The sequence below is a fragment of the Ilyonectria robusta genome (assembly GCF_021365365.1).
Source record: "Ilyonectria robusta strain PMI_751 chromosome Unknown BGZ61scaffold_3, whole genome shotgun sequence".
In the NCBI taxonomy this organism is placed as follows: domain Eukaryota; kingdom Fungi; phylum Ascomycota; class Sordariomycetes; order Hypocreales; family Nectriaceae; genus Ilyonectria; species Ilyonectria robusta.
The window spans coordinates 1,948,902-1,968,738 of record NW_025764437.1 but is presented as its reverse complement, the minus strand read 5'-3'; the positions used below and the strand labels follow the sequence as shown (position 1 = coordinate 1,968,738).

Here is a 19,837-nt window from a genome sequence, read left to right as displayed (position 1 = left end):
GGAGGCCGGGACGAGTTTCCCGCAATCCCTTAAGCCACCAGTGGTGGAGAATTGCGTAAGTTCAGGGGATCTAGTGCGGCACGTCGAAAAATGGCTGTTGGTTCCCACTGCAGTGTGTCGTGGACACTTGGGGGAGACAGGTAGATCCCGCCTCAACTGCGTCTCTGTCTTTCTCTGCTGCACCACGACGAGGAATGGTTAGACGACGCTACATCTAAGACCATTCATGCATGCGGCTTGTTGGCTCTCCCATGGCAATGCCGCTAGGATGTCTTTGGAGAGTCCGAGACAGGCTGGCAACTCGTATTACTGTTCCGTATGAATGATGGGGCGGACGCGGCAGCAATCACTTGACTGATACGGCATGTGCCAGGGCTCTCGTATGGGTCTCAAAAACTCGGTGGAGGGTGCATAGCGGTGGCTCAGTGCGGCTACAGGACGGGCCGCAGTCAGCTTGGGGAGGAGACGGTCGTCATGTGTTGAGATGAATATCACAGTGCTTGCCAAGCCCCTGGGAGTAATCTCTCATCAGTGAGTGCCGGCCGCGACAGCACTTAGGTCGCATAACGGCCGCATGGAGTTCTCTGGCGGGCTGATCCTCGGGTCGCAAACAAAGAGACCATCCTTCCCAGGCTTTTGTAGTAATGATAGACGAAACATCGGAAGGTTCCAAGTTTTTCAACCATCTGTATTCGGGATGTGCTGAGTTTCTGCGGGGCATCTGCACCAGCTTCTGCTTCAAGCTTATGTCCGAGGAACCATGCAAAAATGTTGGCAGAATGTCTTGAGGGTGTGGTACTGTTGCAACTCAATCCGTGTGCGGCTGTTGGGGGTGTTGCCTGAGACTGAGCGCGGTGACCCGGGACTTGAGGAAACTCGGCGACCAACTCAACATGGAACCTGGAGCAGTGGGACGTTTATTAGCCGCAGGAACAGCAGCAAGGGGATAGCAGCCGTAGACGCGGAAACAGCCGCAGGATCAGCGGAGATGGTGGAGTCGGCCGAAGAGTGAACCGAGACGCCTTGGAGACGCCTCTGCCGACGCTGCTCCTATTAGACGCCCCTGGGAGACGCCTTGAGTGTTGGTTGATCGGGCGGCCGTTTGGGCGGCCTAGGAGGAAATGAGGTGATGAAATCCTATGGGGTTTCAGGCCCATCACTTGAAGTGTGAAGAGAAATGCAGACGGGCACAGCCGCGCGTGCAATCACCGCGCAAGGCCTCAGGCGCCCCACAGTGAGGCGCTGCCGCGGGTGGGCACTGTGCACCCGCGGAATGTTAGGGTCGCACAGTGATGCCAGCACTGTTGGCCTTCGCAACGGCCAGCTTGGGTCCGCGGAGAGGACCAGGCGCCTCCGGTCGTACCTACCCTCGGGCATCAGACGCGGCCATGTCTCTTGGCCACCTGCCTTTCATGGGTTGGAAGCAACTACCGATACTGAATATCTAGGTTCCTTGAAGCTAAGGCACCTGCTAGTTTTGATGATTTTCTGTTACACACGGTACGGTGCAAGCTACAAGCCGCAAGCTCCCCACATCAACCGCGAACCCTTCACCAACTGGCAACTGGACCACTTGTAACGGGGCTTCACCTTCACTCGCATTGACCTAACTTGTTCTCTCACCATGTCCAACGTGCTCGGCTCATGATCTGCCGCGCTCCGTCGGCGTTATCGAGTCTTGTCCTCTCTTGTTATCGGTGTTTGACGCCAACCTGGCCCGACGTGCATACCCACGGTCCGTTGATACCGACGCCAGAGGAGGTAAGTCGGCAACTAGGCCGCTCCTGGATGGTTGGCATAATGAGGCACAGCACGGCATCGCACAGCACAACATGGTACGGTCTGGACAGGCTGGACCATGTGTGACGAGACCTCTCCCGCCCTGCGTCAGGGTGCACAGTAGCGCGGAGAGGCCGCGGTGCAGCGTGGCAGCCCTGGTTCGAGGCTGTTTCGCATGCATGGTGGACGGATGGACAGCCTACACAGAGGCACGCAATTCTACCGCGGGTAGTGCAAGGGTCAACACCCAAGATGCCGCCGGCAGAGCTTTCGCGGCTGGTCGAGACGCTTCTCGCTAGCTCCGCCGTCGATGTTGTCGTTATCAGGCGCAGCAAAGGGCTTGTTTGCCGTGGCCCTGATAAACTGTGTTGGTTCTACACGGGCATACTAACGGTGTGCTCTCGGCAGCCCTCGCGCATAAGCTGGACCGTGTGTCAACATGGGCACTTCTTCGACCGAGCCCCTGGTACAACAGCGAGAAAAACTAGGCAAAATCAAGGCTATCTTGTGCAGTCGTCGGCTGGGAACGGAGGGTTGTTCATTTACGCGGCAGAGGGACCCCTACACACACCATCCAGGAGGGTTAGCAGCAAGCAATATTCGCAACAAGGCCAGTGCGGGTAGATGGCTTGCAATCCATTCCGCTGTTAACCTTCCGCCTTACTTTGTGCGTTCTGGTCGGTTCCTGACTATGCCATTGGCGCTAAACGGCCCAGTGCCTCTCTCTGAGCTATCCCTCAGGGGGGCCAACGGGCTTAGTTCGCGGATCATGCGAAACATCCGCAGTCCCCACTAAGCGTCCGACGCTTCTCGCATCTTGATGGGTGAAAAACGAGCGAGGAGGTCTGGGAATCTTGAATGGGGGCCGCAAAACCTTGCCCACCAACACACGCTTGTCCGTAAACCCTTTTTGCTCAAGGTGCCGAAGATCAAATCGGAAGACTGCCTCAAAACAAAGGGGGGCCCATCGGAGAACCCGCATCCATCCGTGGCATCATGACACATGCGGTGCAACAGTGCTTCCCAATCGAGTTTGACAGAGGGGAGGGATTCTATAGAGGGTGAGAGTGGAGGGTGGATGAAAGGAAGAGCACGAGATTGAGTTGCTCGTGTGGCAGCGGGAACGACTAGGGCTAGGAGGGGATGAAAGCCCACCCATGGTACATGGGAAAGCCAATGCGGCCTCTTTCAATAACGAGGCGAGCAAAATCGTCACAAATGTCCCTGTCTTGAGAAATGGATTGATCCGGCTGTTCAGAGAGAGGCAGATGGGCAAGCGGACAAGCGGACAAACGAATCCTGAAGGATATTTGTCTGGGCATCGTCACGACAGGTCTTGCAGCAGCCCTTTCAACGTCATCACCTTTCTCAATCGGTCGAGTTGCGGCCGCGAGGGTGTACATTTCCACTTCCAGAATCTGGTGGAGGGTGATGAAGCAGGTGTGTGTTGCTCGGCAAGAAGACAAGACACCAATGAAGAAGATCAAGACACGGGGCGAGCGACTCTCTCTCCCCGTGCCGCGCCTCCGATGACACCTCGCCCAACAGTCATCATGTTCGTGATCGTGCGTTTCTCACGCATGGGACACCCCCATCATTCTTACACATGCAGCAATCGGTGGGCCATGTGCACCGCTCGAAGCATCACAGCATCACAACATCACAGAAGCACAGCACCACATTCAACATCACACATTGCCCTCCCTAAATCGGCCACTATCACCTATCATCCGTGGCCCGAGCTGTGGGTCACAGCCCGCAGACGCATGAGGGTGGCTCCAATTCATCCCCTCTCGATGCGATGCAGAAGAATATGTCGATGCACAGGGCCCCCATTCTCCAATCCCACAACCACATCCACATCCACATCCACATCCACGTCTACAACCACGTCCACATCCACATGGTGCATCCCCCCAACCCGACCTAACCCAGCTAGTTGACACCCGCCCACAAACGCACACCGCGCGGGCTGCATGGTTGGCAAGCCCCGGTCCAGCCGCGACTACTGTTGGTCTCTCCCCACAAGTCACCGACTCCTAGTGTGGACTGATGTGCCTTGACGTAAGGCGGTCCCCCCGGGCAGACTGCCAACAGAATTGTGTTGCGGCCTACCTAATCTGGAGTCCGATGGCTATATCACCTCTCGAAGCCTTCACTGCCCCTCATCCCCCCTCCTCGTCCGTCCCCTTTTGCGGCCTTTGCGGGGACAGACGGCCGACAAACAGGACGCGACTAACACCACACTCCAACTTCCAACACACACGCCCCCCCTCCCCTAACCAACCCTAACTAACTACCCAACTAACCAACCCTCCTACCTAACCAACAGAGCTCCAGGTCTCTCAACCGCGGGAGGAACAGCCGCAACCAACACGATCCGGCCCCTTGCTCTGTAGCCCTCTCGGGTGTTATTTCGACTTTTGTCTCGTGGGTTCTACTAGGCATCTGTGCTCAAACTGTCATGGACGGCAGACATCCTCGCTCGCTCATAACGGATGCCACTCGCTCGGGCCTGTATCACCCGGTATATAAGGACCGACAGCTTCTGCCCTCATGCCGACAATCACCACTCACCCTCACAAGAGCACAGAGCATCCTATCCAACGCTGACTCCAAGACATCACCGGCTCCTACCAGTAGATCAAGAGTTCTCTCTTGTCTATATTACCACGACTACCCCAATCACTACCGCCCTGTCCCATTCTTTACTCTCCCGCATCGGCCTCTTCGACAAGGACACAGCACCCTGCCACAAGCTTCTTCCTTCCTCGTCAGACACCAGGACCTCCCGTCGGGACGTGTGCAACCCAGCCACGCTTACACAAACTCTTCGGATACCGGCTTGTGTCGAGCTGTCAGCGCTGCAACAACTCTCCGGTCGTTCAACGTAGCGGTTCCTCCCGCCTCTAGTGGATCCTCCCTATCTGCTCTCCAGGCCGCCCCGAAGACTTGACGCTCTAACAGCCACATCCTCCAGGGTACTTAAGCTCGGCTCGACTACTCTCGGCCACGGATTCCCACTCGTTATCCAAGGAATAACAGCCATCGGCCACCATGTGCTATTGGAAGACGACCCAGCTCTGGTCTCACTGCGGCTGCACCGCGCAGTCTATGGAGCCAAAGCCCGGCACCCACTGCAGATGCCAGGCCATCGTCATTGACCAAGGTGTTCAGAGGTGGGAGGGCTTCTGCATGCGTCCTCAGTGTCCCAACCCTCCTCGAGCGACTTAGTAGGTTGGTCACCATTTCCCTCTTAGCCCATGACCTAAGCCAGGGTTGAACTGACTCGTCTGTGTGGTACAGCGACCCGAAGAAACCACGAGCTAGAAGCCAGAAACTATAGAAACCGCCAGCCTCACGGCAGTGACAACGACGATGTTCTGGTTATTCACACGAGTTCCAGACGCCCTTGACAGGATAGAGGGATGCTGGCTTCACGGCCTGGCATTCAACTTGAGGCGTGTTATTCTTCAACACCGCTTCTGCCATTCATTGAATCCCTAGATGGACCGTTGTCTCCCAGTGCTGCTTGGGCGTCTTGCTTAAAGCACATGCTGGGAGCAGCGACTCGCAAGAGAGGACAATTCTGTCAATTTTCGGAGCTCGGCCAAATTCCCGTCCAAGACCAATTCTTGACATTCCTTCTACCCATTTTGTTTCCTTTTCCCTTTTCTATCTATTATTGCTATTCTTCTTCTTTCTACTTTTAGCTGTGAGGTCATCGTCGGCGACCGGATGGCTCCGACTTGGCCTGGAGGCTGTTCATTAAGATTGTTGGTGCAGAGGGGGAGATGGACGGGGAACAGGGGAGGAGCAGTTGAGGATCAAGTGGGGGGCAGGGGTGTGCGGATAAGGGGCTTAGGATCTAGGGTGTAGCTTGGGAGCAGGGCCCCCAAGCTTAGTGCTGTTGAGACTAGATGTCTGGGATTATCTTTTCTACCTTTTACTTTTTCCCTTTGTTTTTTTACTTTTTTACTTTTTACTTTTTTTCCGTTGCCGATGAATTAACTCGAGTTCTTTCTCAATTTTGGCTGCACCCTCTGAGGGCTGCTTGTTCTTGCAGTGAAGTTACTTTAGCCCTGTGGCCCCGGCCCACACAGCCTGGACGCATACTATGCAGCTGGCCAGTCGCATGCATCCCACGACACGGCCACAACCAACACGGCCAAGGCGGCGACCAACAGAGAGGAGCATGCCACAGCCCAGACCAAAGACTGGCGATTTTCACAGCCTCTTCCTGTCATGAAAGATACGCCTGCTTCTGTAAATCTGCCTCGTTATTGCGGGGTGCGTAACGGTATGACGCTGTGCTTGCCGAACAAACAGCCGCCCGGCAGATGGACGTTGGCGCGGTGGTGGGGTGGACGGGCCATGTGGCATCCGGTCATGTGTGTGTATGTGTATGCCACCTTTTTGTACTTGGTAAGTTACTCCACGCAGGATATTCCATTGCGGCCAAACACAACGCAAACTGCCAACCTGCAAACACAACACCAGTTTTCAGCTCTGGCGGACTTTTGCTCTCACGCGATCCGCTAGTTGGCCGCGGATGGAGTCGCCCAACTCCGCCGCCCATGGCCAGGATGGATGCAATGCGATGCGATGCGATGCGATGGGGCGAACGACGCAGTACGCAACCAGGTCACACAGCGCACCGCACCGCACCGCACAGAGCGCCCCAGCAACCAACCCTCTCAGCCGACGATGCACACACACGACCGACGCAACTGGCTCGCACACACGCCTTTGACGAGAAAAAACAAACCGCTGACTTGACTTGACCGACTCACCGACAGCGATGCGTCCGCCGTGTGTAAGTTAAGCGCCGGCACCCGCATGGCGGCGCCTTTTTCCACAGGCCCTGGTCCCTGCAGGCGTGACGATCCCGGTCAAGGCGTGGACTGTATGGATCCCCCGGTTCGCCTTTTTTCCCTGCCGGTGACAGGTTTCCGTGCGTCCCGCGCAGAGCGAGCGAGCCACAGCGGGAAAATGGGCAAATGGCCCTTTGTCGGTGAGGCGGGAGGCCACGGGGACACGCCTTCGGTCAGCCATCGGCCATCGTCCACCCGAGAAAAGGGCCTTGAAGCAGCCCTGTTGGGCCGGCCCTTTTTTCCTTTCTTCAACCCTTCCCAACGCTGCATCCAGCCTGTTGTGCGCCACGCAGGGCTTCTCGCATCCATGTCGTATCATGTGATGAAATCAATCCGTTGAGCTGCGTGGTTCTCGCCATGGGTCTGTCTGGGGGAGGGGAGCCAGGGTTCGAGATGGGACGGACCCAAGGGTGTTTCTTTTTCGTCCTTCTTTTCCTTGGCCGTCTTTGCCACGACAGACAGACGCTCGCATACAACCCAGACAGGACCCCCAATATTTTTCTTCTTTTTTTCTTACTCGATGCTGCCCCCCCTTGTGACGTGTGAACGACGAGATTGGGGGGCCTGCCGCCTGATAACCGTTCCGTTCCCCCATGCGACAACCAACAGACGCAACCCTACGTGGTGCGCCAAGCTTGCGCTTGAAAAATACACCCACCCACGTTTTGGCTTATATCCGTCATGGACGCCCGAATAGGGAGGTGCCTTAGATAATCACCTCGCGGGTTGGTCGAGTTGACGAGATGACTCTTCAGAGATGGGGTTTGTTCAGCTGATCCCATCCGCGGCATTGTTTGCCTTGTTTCCCTCCTTTGCCTGCTCTTTGCCTCTTCGTATTGCGAAATCCTGCCCGCATCCTTCACCTTGACGAATATCGCCAACGAGATAGGGCCGACACGGAAGCAACAGCACGGCAAAGAAACTTGACAACACATGCCGCCAACCTTGTCCTCCCCGAGATACCGTCCTCACACGCCACAAGGTCGCCGTTCCCGCGCCCACGCCCTGCAAAGCTCCATGCATCACTGCACAGCGCTGCACCTGCCCCCTCCAACCAACAACTACAACTCTCAAATAGTCTTCCTGCATATGCCAGACAGCTTGGGTCCAGGTGTCAATTCCTCGGCCCGCAACTGCGACTATAGTCGGTAGGCCGTGCGCCATAGGATGCGGTGGGCGGGCGCGGAAAGTATCTAAGTCGCCGATAGCAGCGCCGTGACCAGCCAGTTAGTCCTCAGTACCAACAACCAACAACTCGTATTCCATCCTGAGAAAAGGAAGAAACCTTAAAAACATACAAACGAGTCACAAACACATGCCATATTGCGGAAATATGTGGGGTGTTGGTGGTTTTTTTTCGCTCGCCTAGTACAAGGAGGAATATATCTCCGTTGGGGGCCAGGGCGAGGCTGCCTTGGCTGCTCCATGTAAATAGTCCGCCTATGGGGGCCGCATAGCCACAACCCAACCGCTACTTGACAACTATGTCCCACAGAACAGAAACTAACAAACCGGTTGGTCGAGTTCCTAGGAGAAAAAAAACTTTAGATTCGTAACCTGGTTTCAAAGTCCCGCTCATGCACTGATACGACCTAGTTTCGCGATACTCCACACTGCCCCCGATCCTAACCCTCGCCACATCCCGCAACTGCCACAATCGGCTTGCCAGCTCAGATTCAGCTTCAGCTTGGATCCAGCTCTTTGCTCAGCCTGCTCCCATGTTTTACATTCGATTCAGCTACACGCCCATAACAGGGATGCCACAAACGCCCCATGACTCTGGGACCTGTCTGCACTGAACAAACGGTTTCAAAACGTGCACTCAGCAATCAAGCATCACCACGGACTATGACACATCTAGACTCAACTTCGCAAAACAGGCCAATGCATCCCTTCCTACCTCCTCTCTCTGCGTAGATGATTGCTGCCAGTCGTGAATCATGTCCGGAGGCCCGGCTGGCTTCGTTCCGGGCTTGACTCACTGTCGGCAGGGCATATAATCTTCGCCTGCCTCCGTCCTCGAACCCTTCTTTTCCTTTCCTTCCTCACCACTTCTCAACGGGCAATATATAAGTCTCAAATTATCCCCTTAAGAGAGCGCCTGCAGCAAACAACACCGACCAAGAAACACAAGATCCAACCAGACTGCACATGCACCTGCTCACACTTGCCTATCACACCTACGGCTGCCAACCACACTTGCACGCAACGCTGCGGAATTTAAGACGGCACTACTCAAAGCCGAAGTTGATTGTAAGCCAACAAAAAAAAAGCAGTGCCTAGGTATTGAGCTAACTTTACGGTTTTAACAGATATTCGAGATTTAATAAGCCAACCACATGGGAGAGAAGCCATCGGCTCTGGAAGAACACCACCTGATCATTCGCAACTTGATCGAAGGTAGCGATACATTTGATATAGATGATGCACAAGAGGCACTCAATGCATATAAGGTAAGTCTCGTGGATGGCGTATTCAGCCGAAGAAAACTAACGACTATGTAGGCACTATGGCCAACTCAACTCCAAAGCGGCATAGAGTTGCGAATCGATGCGGAGACTCTGGCCCAGCTCGCGACCGGACTCCGAAACGAAGCCATGCAGGGCCGCGTCATCCCAGAGGCTCTCTATCGAGCCTTTATTGTAGCATTCTGTCGTTCCGACGCCGCCACGGGAAGTGATGCGCAGGCGAGAGACGGCGCGATTGTGCAAGCATACGACCATGCAGCTCTCCGTGAGCCCTCCACCCGTCTCTATCGACACCGGCCGTGTCAACAGACAACAGAAATTGGTCATTCGAATCCGTACCGACGAGAAGGCTGACAGCAAAACGGCCTCTTCTACATTGGACATCGAGGATCAGACTGGCGCTGGAAAGGAATAGTGTTCCGAGGAGCTCCAAGTGGTCAATTTCAAGCAGTATGTTCACAATCTCCTCATCATAATGCATCTGGTTTCTAATTAATATTTACAGGTCGGAATTAGTTGTTGTTGTGGGAGAGCTTCTTCCACAGGAGCTTAAGCAAACCGATTTCAGGAAGCCACAAGGACAGGTGGTATTTGATTCCCAACTCCATAGTACCATTCCAACAACTGAAGCTGCTGGAATAGTTGTGAGACGACTGGTCGACCAGAAGAGCAATCTTTTCCTATTGCATAACAAGAAGACGCTGTGTCAAATCTCACAACTCCCTAGCAAGCTAGACAATCGGCTTGTTTATTACAGCGAATGGGCAAATGGGTCTAGCGATACTCAACACGGGAAGCGGGCTTCTGTTTGGCGAAGCAATATAAACAGATTCTGCAGCAAGTATCTCACAGACCACGCAGATGACTTCCTGGACGCCCCAAAGACCTCTGCGCTGAAAGAATACACAACAAAAGGGTGGAAGCCCACAATCGGCTAATTCGAGAGACTCCAGTCTGTTCTGTTTAAGAGCCTTTCTATGTATCAGAAGACTGAAAACGAAGCCTTTTTGCAGCATGCTATCGATCAAGTGGAAGATGCACTGGGCAAGGGGAAGTAGAATGTGGGAGGGAGTTCATCAGCTCTGGAATACCACGCGATTATCCGCAACCTAGTTGAAGGTAGCAACACATTAGACATAAAAATACACAAGAGGTACTGAATGCATACAAGAAAAGTCTCACATACAATGCATTCAGCCGAATAAAACTAACGACCGTATATGCACTGTAACCAACCCAACTCCAGAGCGGAAGAAAGTTGCCAATCGATGCGGAGACGCTCGCCCTGCGACTACCGAACCACGGATGGCATCCTGAAGCTAATGTATGTGAACTGTTGCGCGTGATATGATGCACAGATGAGCCAGCCGGAAATCGGCTGCAAAGCTTAGTTCTCGTCCTTGCCCACATGACCAAGATCGTGAATGATGTCGCGGAACGAATCCATCTCGGCCTTGATGATTCCCATGAGATCTCCCACCGAAGACTGGTATCTCAAGTGAATTTGCTGGCCAAGGTGGCTGATGCGATTCCTGGTCGTCGCCAGGTCCGTGGTTTGAGCCAAGGTGTACAGCAACTCCTGCAAGACAAGCTCCTCCGCCACGATGGTTGACCCTGATGTCTGCACACTCCATCCGGGTTGTTGATGCAAGCCTATATATTCTCGCTCCCCCTCCCACCTTTCAATCTTCTTTTCTTCCTTTCTTCCCCATCCAAGTGCAAGGGCGTTTTCCTGCTCCGTGATGCGATAAGCTGAGAGAGGAATTTTGCTAGTTGAAAGCTATGTTCGACCACTTCTTCTCATTGGGTTCGCCCGGTGAGGGAATTTTTGTAATCTCATTCCTCTGGAATCACTTTCTTTCATTACGGTTGGTCCCTTGTGGTCCGGCGTGAAGAAGGAGTTTGCCATTTGATGCATTCGTCAGTTATAATTCCCTTGGCATGCCATCCATGACTCCGTCACCACCTTGCTTCCATGAAAACATTTCGCGTTCGCCTCGCATCCATGCCTCAAATGACTTGGGTTGAGTTTTTCTAACTCTCAAGAGATGTTCCAACAAGATCACGACGCCACGGTTGGAGTTGCCGATGTCGATGGGCACATCTACAGCGAGTCGGCAGACCTAATGGACGTGTGGATGGCTCATGATGAGAAAGGAAAGGAGGGGAATTCGTAGGAGAAGAAAATTCACCCTCGTAACCTGGTTTCAAAGTCCCGCTTATGCATCATGAACCGATACGACTTGGGACAATTCTGGGCTCAATTTCGCAAAATAGGCCAATCCATTTCAAGTTCTGCATATGCTGCTCTATCCGCCCCGTTCGGTCCGCAGTCTTGATTCCAATCTGGATCTCATCACCCTATATTCATTTCAACCCCCAATCTCACTGCCTCCTTCGCTATCCTTGTCGATATTGTACATGTCTGCTATTACAATGCCCCTCGTCGTTTCCTTGCGCTGCTTCCTCCTCCGCATCACTCGCACGATCTGGAATGGCCATGTTCCTTTTCTTTTTTTGTGCGTTTTCTTCTTTGCCGTATTGCCAACCTCTTTTTCGGGTCTATGATGCTCAATTTCCTCCCCACCAAAAAGAAGAAAAAAACCATAAAAACTGATGACAGCCCGTGTCACATATGCATTATTCAATCAAAATTAATCATTGGTCGGCGAATTAGGAGAACTGTATTGTGGGTTAGCCAATTGTTCCATGTAGTCATGCAGTTGATTCTGCTCACTACTGGTTTCCGGACGTTCCCGGACCAGGGGTCCGAGGAGAGAAGGAAGGCGACGTGGGCGAGTAGCTCGGGCTAGTAGGCGAGTGCTGCGCCCCGGGGCTCCTCTGGAAGCTTGGGCTCGTGGGAGAGTAGGCTTCAGGAGACGTCGGAGACCAAGTAGGGGATGCCGGAGAGTAGGATGGCGAGGTAGCTCCGCCCGCGTGGAGGTTAGGCGATGCTGGGCTGTAGTTGGGGCTCGCCGGGGAGTAGCTGGGGGACGTAGGAGAGTTGAACTGAGCCGGCGATGTCGGCGAGTAGTGACGAGGAGACGATGGCGATGCAGGCGAGTAGCTGGGCGATGTTGGGCTGTAGTTGGGAGAAGCCGGGCTCGTAGGCCGCAACATCGGCGACGTAGGCGAAAACGACGGGGACGAAGGGCTAAATGAGGGCGACGTAGCGTATCTGCCAATTCCGCCATCGATCATTGGCGAAGTAGGAGAATAACCGACATTTGGAGACGAAGGAGAGTACCCTCCTCCCAAACCGGCACCGAAAGGCGAAGTGGGCGAAGTGCTGAAAGGGCTGGCCACACCACGGGAGTAGGGGCTCATTGAGCCTCCTGCAAAGCTGCCACCGTTGTACTCGGTTCCAAAGCCAGTCGGGGTATCAGATCCTGCACCCTGGATGGGTGAGAAGTTTCCAGCCGCAGGCGAGCTGAGGCTGAGGTAGCCGGAGTCAGCCATGGGTGATCCAGTGTCGTAAGGAGTGGCAGCTCCTTCGCCCTGACCATCCTTGACAGGCATACCAGGCATCAGGCCCATGCGAGAGTTGTCGGAGATGACCGTCTCAAGCATCTTGGGATCCAACAGCACGTCAAAGTTACCAGTTCCCATCGGGGCCATCTGACCAAGCATGACGTTCTCAGAGATACCTCGGCAGTCATCAAGCTCACCGGTTGCAGCAGCCTCCAGGAGAATTTCGACGGTTTCCTCGAAGGAACAACGCATCAGAGCACCAGTGTCCGCACGGTTGATACCGTGACGGGTAACAGCCGAGATGGAACCACGGTAGGTCATCACGTCAACAAGTAGCGCAATGTGACGATGGTTGACGTACGAACCGTCAAACGCCAACACATTGGTCAACTCCTTCACCAGAGCGGAACGAGCGGCTTCAATACCAAAGACCTCGACAACTTGCCAAAGATCGTTGGTGTACGTCCGGCTAGGATCCACGCCGTTGACAGCCAACACATCTCGCAGAGCGGAACCACTGGTGTCCAGGTACCACTGCGTGCATCGCGGGTCATCCTTGATTGCGAGCAGTGCGCCGTCGGGGCTCTCAACCATTCGGGTACCCTTGGTCAAGAAAGCTCGCTCGACGCCTGGCACACCACGGAGGGTCAAGGTGTCCAAAAGATGAGCCTCGAGACGCTTCAGCATAACATCATCCTCCATCTTGCCATCACCATCATCATCCTTGTCGCCAGCCGAGACGGTTCGGATACGAATCACCTGTTGATCGGCGTTGTTGTCACTGAAGATGATTGACAGATCAGTGGGATACTCCTCCTTGATGCGCTGAGCAACGTCATCAATCTTGATCTCCTTATCCAGCATCTTCTGTCGATCCAGAGTGATACGCAGAAGCCATCTCGACTGTTGATCGATAGTGTCTTGGGTATCATCAGGGATCAAGAAGTACGACTCAACCATATCCACATCAGCTTCGATGTTAGTCGCCTGGATGTCAGGGTCATAGTAAATCTCAGTGACCGAGGTCACGGAACGTAGGTTGGTGTATTCAACCATGCTTCGCAACTTCTTTGCTTGCTCCTGCCTTGCGAGCTTCTCGCCCAGGTACACAGCCATGCTAGGCGTCTTGATGTTCTTTGCCAGGTTGAGAATTTCCTTGAGACGAGGCACACCAAGGGTAACGTTCTTCGAAGACACACCGGCAAAATGGAAGGTATTGAGGGTCATTTGAGTGGCGGGCTCTCCAATGGACTGGGCAGCCAAGACACCCACCATCTCACCGGGGCTGACAAAGGCTCGGTCCCATCTGTTGAGCAGTTCGCCCAGGATGTGATCAAAGGCAAGCTTGTTCAGACGATGATCCTTGACAATCTCCTTGAAGGACAACCGGGATCGAACCAGCGCCTTCCAGAGAATGGTGGCATTCGCATCAGCTTCCAGGGAGATTGGGTCGGTTCCACGAACGATCTTCATCTTGTTCAACATGTCCTGAATAGAAACAATAACATCCGACGGTCGCAGGTTACTACGATCGTTGGCCTTGACGTTAAAGACCCGCTTGGCTGACTCGATGACACGACCAATATGAAGAGGCAACTGCATCATTTCCTCGTTCATCTTGGCCTTGTTGATTCTTCGAACCACCCGACGATCAGAGAGCAATGCATCCCACTCAGCATCCAGGAGGGCCATGGAGGGCTTGTCTCCAGTCAACTCGTTGCCGTATTCGTAGTCCTTCTTGAACCATTCTGGAGGATTGGCAAGATCCAGTCGGTACTTCTTCTCAAATTGAGAGTCCGACATGTTGAGAATTCCCAGCTTTTGCTTCTCGATGCACATAGCATCCAGACCGTCTTCGCCGTATAAGAATTGCACAACATCTCCCAAAGAGTTTCGGACGGTTCCATCGTATCGCGCACTCAAGTCCTCGAGTGCCTTGACCAGTCGACGCTGGATATAACCAGTTTCAGCAGTCTTGACAGCGGTATCAATAAGACCTTCTCGACCAGCCATGGCGTGGAAGAAGAACTCGGACGGGGTAAGGCCACGTAGATAAGAATTCTCGACGAAGCCACGGGCTTCGGGAGAGTAATCATCCTTGGTAAAGTGGGGGAGCGTACGGTACTTGAATCCGAAGGGAATACGCTTGCCCTCAACAATCTGCTGACCGACAAGAGCAGTCATCTGTGAGATGTTGATGGATGAACCCTTGGAACCGGAAGAGGCCATGGTGACGGCGTTGTTCGAATCCTTCAGACTCTTCTGTGTAGTGGTACCGGCCTTGTCACGAGCCTGGTTCAGGGCCATGGAGACCTTGTTCTCAAAGGTGGCTCGGACGTTCATACCAGGAAGGGCTTCCAGCTCGTTCGCGGTGGCTTGTGCAGTCAACCTCGCTACCTCAGCCTTCTCCTCATCGATATGGACCTGGACCTTTTCAATGGTCGCCTTGTCAGGAATCGTGTCACCGATACCGATACTGTGACCAGTTTGCAACAGCCAGTGAGTCACAACTTGCTGCACACCGTTCAGGAACGCCATGGCGCCCTGGGGTCCAAGTTCGTTGTAGCTGACGTGGACAATACCTCCAGCAGCCGCACCAACGTACTTCTTAGTGAGAAGACCCCACATGAGATGGCCCGACTGGATCAGAAGACCCTCATCCTTAAGAGGGTTATCTTCTTTGCTGTCCGGGACGCTGTGCAAGCTCACTTCCTTGGGAATGACCATGCTGATGATCTGCTTACCAGTCCATCGGGGTTGGGGCTTCAAGATGGCTGGCTGAGGGATGATGCCATCCCAGTTGGGAACCCACAGCATCTGGTCCATCACTTGTTGCTTGGTAAGGAAAGTGTCTCGTCGGCAGAGCTTGTAGACACCGGCCAGAGAGTCCTGGACAATACCCATCAGGGGTCCGTTCTTCTGGGGCGACACAATGTTCAAGGGCACAAGACAGAGCTCCTTCACTTCAGCTCGCGTCTCTTCACTTTGAGGAACGTGCAAGTTCATCTCGTCACCGTCGAAATCGGCGTTGTATGGAGATGTGACGGACAGGTTCAGGCGGAAAGTGGAATAGGGCATGACGCGGACACGATGACCCATCATAGACTCCTTGTGAAGTGAAGGCTGACGGTTGAAGATGATGTAGTCACCATCAATCAGATGACGCTCAACCTTCCATCCGTATTCCAGAGAAATCTGTGCTGCACGTCGGTGATGTCGCAGATCGATTCGAGTGCCGTCAGACCGGATAACGTACTTGGCTCCCGGGTGCTCATTCGGTCCGTTCTCAACAAGCTGGTGCAGCCGGCCGATGTTGTATGGCGTTACAGTCTCCGGGTATGTCAGAGTCCTCGCAATACTGCGGGGAACACCGACTTCGTGGAGAGAAAGATTGGCATCACCAGTGATGACAGTACGAGCCGAAAAATCGACACGCTTTCCCATCAAATTGCCACGGAGACGACCTTCCTTGCCCTTTAGACGAGCTCGAATAGCCTTGACAGGACGTCCACTCTTTTGCAGAGCACGGGGCTGGCCAGCAATATCATTGTCCATGTAGGTTGCGACGTGGTACTGCAGCAACTCCTCGAAGTCTCTCGCAATGTGCTGAGGAGATCCTTCACGGATAGCCTGCTTGACATTACCGTTGGCACGAATGATATCACCCAGCTTGTAGGTCAAATCATCTTCGTTTCGCATGCCAGTGCTGGTGCCATCCATGGAGATACTGGGCCGGACGGGAGGGGGAGGCACCGGGAGGACGGTCAGGACCATCCACTCGGGGCGAGCGTAATCAGAGTTGAGACCCATGTTGAGCAGGTCTTCCTCACTGATCCTTCGAAGAATTGCGTGGGCCATCTCCGGGGTGATGGGAGTGGTCTCTCGGCGCTTGACGCCATCCTCCTGGGGAACATCAAAGGCGGCCTTGAGCTGGAGAGCGGCTTGTCGGACGTTGGGCTGCACATTGCCACAGCCACCGTGGTTCTCGACCGCAGGCAGCTTCAATCCCGGAGCAAATTCCTCCTTGTTCTTGTCGTTCCTGTCTTCGTTCTCGCATCTATGCTTCTTCTTGCAAACCTCCCAAACACGGTGGAAGCGGACTTTGGGGTCTCGAGTGTTGATGGCCGCAGCGAATTCGACATCGCTCTGAGAGTATCAGGTTAGCATCCAATAGGCCAGAAACCTTTATGGAGTGAGTGGACCAACTTTATCGGCCAACACTTTACTGCAGTTGTGGCAGACAATCTCCAAAATCTTCTTGACCTTCTTGATAAAACCCGGATGGTACACGGGTTTCGCGAGCTCAATGTGTCCGAAGTGACCGGGACACTCGCCCATCGCCTGGTTGCAGGTCTTGCATCGAAACTGTCGATCGATCGAGCCGAGAAGAGGGTCGTTGAGGCCACCATCGCGTGGTTTAACCTTGTTCTCTTCCATCGTCTCGGGGTATAGGATATGGCAGACACTCATATTCTTGATTTCCTCGGGGGACATCAAGCCGAACTGAATCTCTTCCACCGTCTTGAGCGGAGCGCTCGAGTGGGTGAAGTAGAGGTTTGCCATGGTGGCGGTTGGGGATGATTCCGGCGGGAACGAAAAAGGAGCGAAAAGTGAGAACTGCGGTCAGGACGCGCGCGAAAACGCAGCGAGGCGCGAAAAGTCGGTGTCAAGGAGAAAGAAATGCGGAAAACCAGATTCTCTATCGCGCAAAGTCGCTAAATCGATGGCAAGTGCCTTCAGACGTGAATGATGATGGCGCTGAACGGCAACGCCTGTCCTGGCCAACGGCCCAGGAGATCCTCGGGCTAGTCTCCCCCGTCGCCGCCACCTCGAAAGTCGCGAAAGCTCGGAAGTCGCGCCGGACTGTATCGTCGGTCGGTCGGGGGTGTGCTTCGAGAAGTTGCGCGCGATGCCCGACGCGCGCGATGATGATTTGATGCTGAGGGCAAAGTTTTGACGAGGTTAAGGCGAGAGAGTCGGAGGATGCCTGAAAGAATCTGGACTTGAGGCGGCTGGCGGACGCAGCGATGACACTAAGCCTGTTTGGGCCACGGAGACCTCCCTGGAGGTACATGAATGTGGCCTCAGGCAGAGACAATCACGGGTACCGGGTACCTTTTGGGCACGCTCTCACGTGCTGACTAAAGGGAAATTCTGCGAGTTTCGGCGTGTCAGCCTCCAACTTCGCGCTGATTATTTTGTCACCCCCTGTCTTTCGTCACGCGAGGCAAGTACCGCTACTTGATAATCTCTGACCAGCTGGCCAGGATGGACAACACGCCGATGACTCAAGCCCCTGCACATTCGAGTCAATGCCTACCAATGGGTTTCATCTCTCCAATCCATTCACTGTTCGGCCATGCGAAGCAACGATTACAGACGAAACAAAGGCGCTTTGTCGCATCGTTGCGACTCCTTTGTCATTGATCATGCTGGCCCACGTCAAAGCGAGACGAGACGTGTCTTGCGCTTCATGACGCTAACTAATACCGTATCTAGCTCGATTCAGCCTAACTCTGACAGCTCTTTCTGGCCTCGCTGTCTCTTTATCGCTTTCTACTTCTGGCTGCCTTGCCTGATTTCTTTACTGTCACCTTCTCGACCACCGCGTCCAAATCGCCCTGACCCTCGCCAGGACTCCTACGTCTCATGGTTCCGGTAGACACCGCGATAAACTCGTCCTCGCTGTCGCTCTCGCCAAGGTTGAAGAGAATTGGCATCCGGAAGCCGTCACCCTCGTCCAAAGCCTTAGACGGATCGAGCGTCAGAACATCAACGTCCTCGTCTTCCGCATCGAGTCGCCGCCGGTGGATCTCCTCTTGCGCATAGATATCGAACTCATCCTCCCGCTCGATGTACTCCACATTCTCCTCGACCTCTGCAAAGTCTGGCGCCAGCGCCGACCACTTCTGTGGACTAATCACAGACCATATGTATATCCGCCCCGTCTCCAGGCCGCATGCAGCCAAAAGCGCACGAGCTGGGTGCCACTCTATCACTCCCTGCTCCTCCTTCGGGTCCTTGAGCATGCACACGAGACTGCCGTGATTGCGTTCCCAGACATACAGCTCGTGGTTGTTATACGTCGAGGCTGCCACATACTCTCCGGTCGCGCTGAATGTGACGTGGTTCCAGGATAGTTTGTTAACGACATCTTGGAACTTGTGTTCTAGTGGTATTTGTAAGGTGTCCAGGTCGAGGTCATCGGTGGAGAGATTTGGTATTCGAAATGTTCGAATGATTCGGTCTTGCGAGTTCACCAGCAGCTCCCGGCCTGACCCTGTAGTCCGCATCGTAGTGATTGCTCCTGAGCATATTTTGTCCGAGTATATGATCTCGTAAGACTTGGCGTCGATAATGTTGAGCCTCCCTTTGTTTGTTCCAGCGAGGACGTGGTCTCCGGTGACACTCCAGACAATGGATGTTGTCATCTGTTTGGCGTCTTCTTTTGCCTGCTTCTCCTTCAATGCCGTATCGCCGTCGGTATTTCGTTTCGGTGCGGATGGGAGTATGTGCTTCACGTCGACGGGCTCGGTCATGTCGACGACGACTGGCTGCTCCTCGAAGAGCGCGGCGACGAGTTCAAGGCTGGCGCACATCAGCATATGAACATCACACTGTATCCAGGCCAACTCACTGGTTCCACGGATGTAGCTCAGCCATGTACACCGGGGCGCGGAAGCGCACCTCGCGCAGCCTCTTGCCGTCTTGGAGATCCCAGAGGATGGCCTTCCAGCCCTGGCAAGTCGACAGCAAGTATCTACCGCATCTTGACCAGCTCAAGAAGGTAATGCTCTTGTTGTGGCCCCTCAGCTTCCTCGCGACGCCCATGGTCTCGAGATCCCACACCACAACAGTGCCGTCGACTCGACCGGAGGCAAGGTAGTCGCCCTTGCGATTGAAGCGAAGCATGGTCGCATGTCCCGATCGGATCGTGTTCGTGATGTTCTCAGGATAATCCTGAAGCAGGTAATCGTCGGAAAGTAGGAGATTCATGGTGAAGCGGCGCTCTATGAAGATGTCGAAACTAACGGCCGAGGTCGTCGCGTTCCATCGAGGATGGAGGGGGTTGTTGCGGCTGGTTCCAAAAAGGCTGGACTACAAAAATATCGGTGCAGCCGCGTTGGAGGCGGGACTTCAATCTGCAAGGCTGAGCTCCGCTAAGATGGCTGATCGGAGTCAGGACGCCCGGTGTGAAATTAGGGCCTTGGCTGGTCCAAGCGCTTGCGCTCCCCTCAACCACAG

The 19,837-nt window shown here is 54.2% G+C and overlaps 6 protein-coding genes across 6 annotated transcripts; 4 read left to right on the top strand and 2 right to left on the bottom strand.

Moving 5' to 3' along the window:
- The first annotated feature begins 2,825 nt into the window (after positions 1-2,825).
- On the top strand, positions 2,826-4,000 carry BGZ61DRAFT_132331 (uncharacterized protein). The gene has a single exon (XM_046237168.1). It carries the CDS (start codon positions 2,937-2,939, stop codon positions 3,720-3,722), a length of 786 nt encoding a protein of 261 aa, XP_046109726.1. The 5' UTR covers positions 2,826-2,936; the 3' UTR covers positions 3,723-4,000.
- BGZ61DRAFT_132332 (uncharacterized protein) lies at positions 4,001-5,110 on the top strand. Its single transcript, XM_046237169.1, has 3 exons — positions 4,001-4,669; positions 4,760-5,016; positions 5,086-5,110. The coding sequence occupies exons 1-2, from the start codon at positions 4,278-4,280 to the stop codon at positions 4,941-4,943; spliced, it is 576 nt and encodes a 191-aa protein (XP_046109725.1). The 5' UTR covers positions 4,001-4,277; the 3' UTR covers positions 4,944-5,016; positions 5,086-5,110.
- A 3,882-nt stretch (positions 5,111-8,992) lies between these two features.
- On the top strand, positions 8,993-9,475 carry BGZ61DRAFT_473598 (uncharacterized protein; the record flags this gene model as incomplete). Its single annotated transcript, XM_046248472.1, has 2 exons — positions 8,993-9,106; positions 9,158-9,475. 2 exons carry the CDS (start codon positions 8,993-8,995, stop codon positions 9,473-9,475), a joined length of 432 nt encoding a protein of 143 aa, XP_046109724.1.
- Positions 9,476-11,364: 1,889 nt separating this feature from the next.
- BGZ61DRAFT_443412 (uncharacterized protein) lies at positions 11,365-11,741 on the top strand. Its single transcript, XM_046244869.1, has one exon. It carries the CDS (start codon positions 11,423-11,425, stop codon positions 11,687-11,689), a length of 267 nt encoding a protein of 88 aa, XP_046109723.1. The 5' UTR covers positions 11,365-11,422; the 3' UTR covers positions 11,690-11,741.
- Positions 11,365-17,552, bottom strand: BGZ61DRAFT_443411 (uncharacterized protein). The gene is made up of 3 exons (XM_046244868.1): positions 16,799-17,552; positions 11,859-16,738; positions 11,365-11,803 (listed from the first exon to the last, which is right to left on the bottom strand). The coding sequence occupies exons 1-3, from the start codon at positions 17,153-17,155 to the stop codon at positions 11,776-11,778; spliced, it is 5,265 nt and encodes a 1,754-aa protein (XP_046109722.1). The 5' UTR covers positions 17,156-17,552; the 3' UTR covers positions 11,365-11,775.
- A 307-nt stretch (positions 17,553-17,859) lies between these two features.
- On the bottom strand, positions 17,860-19,764 carry BGZ61DRAFT_514285 (WD40-repeat-containing domain protein). Its single transcript, XM_046252203.1, has 2 exons — positions 19,230-19,764; positions 17,860-19,180 (listed from the first exon to the last, which is right to left on the bottom strand). Exons 1-2 carry the CDS (start codon positions 19,586-19,588, stop codon positions 18,139-18,141), a joined length of 1,401 nt encoding a protein of 466 aa, XP_046109721.1. The 5' UTR covers positions 19,589-19,764; the 3' UTR covers positions 17,860-18,138.
- Positions 19,765-19,837: the final 73 nt, after the last annotated feature.